Consider the following 6,000-nt stretch of genomic DNA (forward strand, 5'->3'; position numbering starts at 1 on the left):
CCTGAAGATGTTGCAGAGAATCCCTCTTGCAAAGTCTTCTATGAGTTCCCTCAATCAGAAATGGGGAAACATCACCATCTAGGATATTTTGGCACAGCCCAACCTCGAACAGGCCTGGAAAAGCATCAAAGTGGTTGATGACCAGTTACTGGAGGGTGTATGTAAAATAACCTATCCAGTTGCTGGTGCCTAAACTCTATTTATGGAGGCCATACCAATATGGCAAAAGCTGTAGGCATTGTAGAGGAGATTCTAACAGACCAGGGCACCTGCTTCATGTCCAAAGTCCTGAAAGAGCTGTTAAAAGTGAGTCGGATTCATACTTCGGTTTACCTCCCACAAACAGATTGTAAAAGGTGCAGATGAGACTCACGTTGAATTTGTCCGTGGGCTCACAAGACTGTTCAATCATTATTGTAATTCCTCTGAGGTAACGACTTTTGAATGATTATGTGAACCAAGTCATTTTGGTAGAACATTTCATTCACATTCTTCCTTTACTACCCCACATGACAGCATACACCACATTTTTTCTATTAATTCCCAATCCATTATGTTTAACAGCAAATGTCACAAAAATTCATCTCTAAACACCCAAAGTCAGCATTATTATGTACACGCACGATGCATCTGGAGGACGCGTGTTCATCGTATAGTTAGTTATAAACTAATAAAATGTAGTAAAGTCTTACTTTAGTAGCTCCTGTACAGACCATTTAAGTGGAGCAGATATTATAATGGATGATTAACTTTAAATAGTTTACATCAGTATTAATTTCATTGACGAAAACTATGACGAAAATTATCTGTCACGAAACGTAATGACAGAACCCAATCGCAGACGAGAGATACAACAGAAAGGTATTTATTTACACAAACAAAACACGTGAAACAAAATCCCACGAGGGGGAAACAGGTAAAGATACAAAAAACACAAAATAAACACTTCCCACGTGGGGGGAATAAACTCAAGGCAACGAGTGACACAAGGATGGGTAGAGACTTACTATACGAAGACACGATGAATCGAAGACAACGTGTCTGACAACAAACCGGCCACAGACAGAGAACAAATGGGCATTATATAAGGGAAAACTAACGAAGGATAATCACAAAGGGGACGTGACGGGCAGGTGACAGAGATCAAACACAAAGGGCATAATTACGGGAGTCAGGAGGGCGGGGCTGAACGACATGACAGGAGAACACGCAGCGCAAAGTGACAACAATGGCCACGTGTCTTCCACACATAACAAAACAAGCACAAAAGACATGGCACCGTCACAACTCTGTCCACAGACCAGAAAGCTCATGATAGGAAGGACAGAGTTGTGACAATGAATAGTAAAATATGCATTGCAAATAAATGTAGTATAGTTTCATAAAGCTTAATAAAGCCCAATATCAAAGGATCTACTCTTTGCTACAATATTTAAGCAAAAAATGTATAAACTCAAAGACATGAGAACACATTTAGTACCCAAAGAGGGTATATGAAACAATGCCATTGAACTTGTTGTTAATATTTACTTTCTTTTTGATAGCTTCCTTTGATAGCTTTTCTATGAAAAACTGCAGAGTAACAAGGACTCCAATAAACTTACCTCTGTTGCAATCCGTTCATGGACCTCTGGACTAAGCGACTGCCGCCTCTTTGGTTGAGAAGCTCCTTCACTGCTTTGGTTAACCAGAGAATGGAGAGAATTTCTGCAAAGGATTAAGAAAATGTATGACTAATAACAATAATGATGATAACAAATTCAAAAGAAGGAATACAGCTGCTACCTGATCTTCTGTATGTCCTGCTGGATGCTCCCCTTAATGTGGACTGAATCTATGTCCTTCTTCTGGAGTTTGGCATAGAGGATATCCACGTGTGGCATGATATTGTGGAAAAATTGCAGAAAGATTTTAAAATCCTGATCCTCCAGCAGCATGGCAAAGCCTCCTGCCTCTCTGGTGGTAACAGGGTCAAAGTCACCTGAGTCTCGAATAGTTTCAAAACAGCGAATGAGGCCCTCTCTGTGCTCAAACACTGTATTGATGGCACGGCTGTGGAAGTTCCATCTAACACTGCTTGATGTTGGTAGTCTATGGGCAACTACTTTATCAAGAACATCTGTGCGCTTGGGTGATCTTGAAAAAAAGCTGGCAAATCCTCCAAGGTTAGAAAAAAAAATTCTAACTTTGGGTATGTGAGAAGTGGCCTTTTGCATTATTAGATTGAGCTGATGAGCATAGCAGTGGATGTAATGGGCATTTGGGTACACATCTTGAATCTTCCTTTGAACACCTGCAGTGGCACCTCTCATCACGCTGGCTCCATCATACGCTTGGGAGATGAGTTTACTCTTCTGATCCTCTGGAAGGATGACAGTAAGATGCTCTTTTAGTGCTGTAGTGATGGAATCAGCTGTAGTTGAATGTAGATGAATAAAAGCAAAAAAACCTCTCCTGTACGTTGCTTTTGCCATCAATGTAGCGCAGCACAAGCACAAGTTGGCACTGTGTGGCAATATCGGTGTTCTCGTCGGCCTGGATTGATAGAAAATCGCTGCTTTGTGCTTCTTGGATTATGTGTTCCCTCATAACAGACAACATACAGTCCAACAGCTCGTTCTTCATGGTTTTCGAAGTTCCCTTAAACACAGTGGCATTCTCGAGGTGCTCTTTCAAAACTCCATCAAGAGAAGCAACAAAGTCGACCAAGCCATGGAATATCCCGGTGTTATCTGAGCTCTCGCTCTCATTGTGGCCACTCAAAGCCAGCTCAAATGCGCCACAAAATTTTACATAGTCTATTATTCTAGACAGGATGTGTCGATTTTTTGTGACCTCTTCATTGTGCCTTCTAATGCCAATTCTGTAGCCTTCATCTAGTTGTTCAGCAATGCTAAGCTTCCCCAAAAAACTGGAGCATCATAGCGTTGTCAAGATGGCTGCGGCTACTTTCATGTCGCTTGCACGTATCAGAGAGATGTTTTAAATCGCAAACCCCTGTTGTTGTCCACAACGTTTCGGTGCCAAGACTTTGAAACAGCAAACAGGGAAAACAATAAAAGGCATGACTTACATCGCATCCAGCTAGCCAACTCCATTTTCCATAAGAAGTGCCGGAAAAGCACCGAGTGTAAGATCCAAGCTCTTTGATCCGTTTTTTTTCTTCATTCGAACGCCTTTGGGACGGGTATTCTTGTAAAGATAAAACCGAATTTTCTTTCATCTCGAGATAATTTCGCTTGCTTCCACATTAATCAGTACCTGTTAGTCAAATGACAATCTGCTGAGCGGTAATGAGAGGCGTTAAGAACGGTCCAATCACATGAGGCCAAAAATATAAAAACAATATTGATTCGCTTACAACAAAAGTGGGAGGGTTTGGGGCGGAGAGTGCTGCGCCCTAAGGACGATTTGAAACAAGCCAATTAGAGCTCAGCCTCAAATCACATGCTTTTCAAAAATGTATGCACCTACATACACACATACCCGCACACACGTATGAACAAAATACAATTTTGATTTTTTAATAAATTATAATATGACTAATGGTGGAATAGTATGACTAAATTATTTTATTTCATTATCAATTTGCGATATATATTAAACTTATTGTTGGCATATTAAAGTAGCTTTCTTCTCTGCCTAACTTTAAGGGGGCGGCGTCCCAGCTCCCCCTATTGACTGGCCGCCACTGGTCCCGGTTGACCACATACCGGAGCATGTCGCCAAACCCTAGGGGTCTCAGCATCCTCTTCTCCGGTGGTGTGAGGCGGTGGGTGAGGCAGCCGTCAAAAATGACTTTCAACTCTGCCTCACCAAACTCTGTTTCCCTCGCAACTGTCGAGAATGCCCTTGCGAACTCTCGGGTCCCGCGATCCCCCTGACGCAACCCAAATAGCAAGTGGGCTTGGCGAGATCGCAGGAACGATGTTGCATCGTCCATAATAGCTGCCTGCTGGGTTCTTTGGGCTGATTCATTATGTCAAGAACGAGGGAGAAGAACCCAAGTGCAGGCAGCACATGCATACACGAAAGACTTTATTTATAAACAACAAAAACACCCACGGTGGTGAAAACGAAACTTAAGGCAATAGAAACTTCATAAACAAAGACTTCCCGCGAGGGGGCAAAAAACAAAGGAAACAGGATAACTAAAACTACTTACAAAATCAAAGACATGACGTGATAAACAATGAACATCCAGACAGGGCAAGGTAATCCACAAGGTAGGTACAAAGACAAGGTAACAGGGTATCAGGAACAGAGCACAAGGCACAAAGCCCAAAGCCCAAAGCACAAAGCACAAAGCATAAAAGAAATCAGCACAGGATAACAGACACAAGGGCATGATATAGGGAGGCAAATCAAACAGGGAACAGCTGCGGGGCATGAACTAATTAATCATCAATAATAAGGAAACGAGAGGGCGGGGACACTGACGAGACCCGAGAAAGCGCATGGCATGTCTTTCTCACACAAAACATGAGGCTCTGTCATGATTCTTCCACTAGACCAAGAAAAGGATGACAAGATGAGGCAGAATCATGACAGCTGCTGCATAACGTGAAATGCAACATTTAAGCCAAAACAAATAATGAAGTAAAGTCGTATTGTACATTAAAAGATTGAATGACATGCTAAAGATCAAAGCAAGTATGTAACATGTTTGCATGATTGAAGAAATGTAAGACAGTTTCTGTAATGTCTTTTTGAAAGATATTTCTCATTCAGTCTCAAGCAAAGATTGCAGCTCTGTTCTTCAAAGAGGCATGCCATAAGCCAATAACACTTCAGTGTGAGCCCTGTCAGAGGGTTTCATTGGTTGAATGTACTTAATGAATACGCCTTACTGAATGAGTCATTTAAGTCAAATGAGATGAGGAACAAGTACATGTGTTCATGGTCTAATATTCTCTGTGTTGCAACAATGCAATCCAGTAGTTAACTGAACTTTTCTGAAAAATAAAGATAATGACCTTGTTTAATTTCATTCAAAGGTTAAGTAAATTATGTCAAAACAGTTCAATCTTTGTTTGGTACATTTAATTACATGCAATTCATTACATTACTTAATTTGGCCTAGATTACAGCAAAATGGTTCATATTAGTACATCATTATTGTGCATAAAATGTATTTTTGATTTTGCACCGGTAAATGTGACGCAAAGACCTAGTAAAAAGAAGAATACTCGGGCTATCACACCAGCATCAGCACTGGTTCGAATACCCAAGACATTCTGTAGACTTAATTAGTTGTAATATTTAAAAACTGATTTAGCTTCATACACTGTGAATTACAATGACTATCTGTCAGGACCCGGGCACGAACTCAGGTCTCTGGTGTGAGGGACAGTCTATACACCAATCGAGCTATGAGGGGGAGAGGGGGAACCCAGAAGATAAGGCAGACACATCAGGTTCAGTAGATCAGTTTATTGAAAGCCAAAATGCCAAAGGCAAAAATAGTAGTTCCACAAGGCAAGGGAAATAAATCCACAAACTCAAAAATTAGTAATTCCTCGAGATCAAAAAAGAAAGCTCAAAAAGCAGAGTTCACATGGGAAAATGGTCATGCCAAATACAAAGTCTCAAAGGTAATCCTGTCTCGGGAAAGAGGCAATAGTCCACGCAGGTAGAACAAATGAAATGGGTGCTACACATAGAGGAAGACTGAGGGCTTAAATACTCAAACTGAAAACGAGGCACAGGTGAGAGCAACCACTCAAATTACAAAGGAACCTAACAGAACACAATGGGGGCCGCTAGTGCCAGCAATAACGGATGCATATCACTCTGTTCCACGAGCAGCTTTAGGACTATCTGATCACTGTTTGGTTCATCTTATCCCGTCCTACAGGCAGAAACTTAAATCTGCAAAACCTGTATTAAGAACTGTTAAAAGATGGACTATTGAAACAGAGCAGGATTTACAAGCCTGTTTCTCTCTCACTGATTGGACTGTTTTTGAAGCTGTTGCCACCGATCTGGATGAGCTGACAG

At 41.3% G+C, this 6,000-nt stretch overlaps 1 protein-coding gene across 1 annotated transcript; it reads right to left on the minus strand.

Annotated features, from left to right (window-relative positions):
• Positions 1-1,555: 1,555 nt before the first annotated feature.
• On the minus strand, positions 1,556-2,530 carry LOC130563546 (zinc finger MYM-type protein 1-like). The gene is made up of 2 exons (XM_057349132.1): positions 1,786-2,530; positions 1,556-1,707 (listed from the first exon to the last, which is right to left on the minus strand). Exons 1-2 carry the CDS (start codon positions 2,472-2,474, stop codon positions 1,563-1,565), a joined length of 834 nt encoding a protein of 277 aa, XP_057205115.1. The 5' UTR covers positions 2,475-2,530; the 3' UTR covers positions 1,556-1,562.
• Positions 2,531-6,000: the final 3,470 nt, after the last annotated feature.

This window comes from Triplophysa rosa, linkage group LG13 (assembly GCF_024868665.1).
Source record: "Triplophysa rosa linkage group LG13, Trosa_1v2, whole genome shotgun sequence".
Classification (NCBI taxonomy): domain Eukaryota; kingdom Metazoa; phylum Chordata; class Actinopteri; order Cypriniformes; family Nemacheilidae; genus Triplophysa; species Triplophysa rosa.

Bases quoted from the DNA above. Each gene is read 5' to 3' on its own strand.
- LOC130563546 (XM_057349132.1), bottom strand. From the start codon at position 2,474: ATGGCAAAAGCAACGTACAGGAGAGGTTTTTTTGCTTTTATTCATCTA. The intron at 1,708-1,785 runs GTAGCAGCTGTA...AATCCTTTGCAG, and splicing joins CAGGACATACAGAAGATCAG to AAATTCTCTCCATTCTCTGG.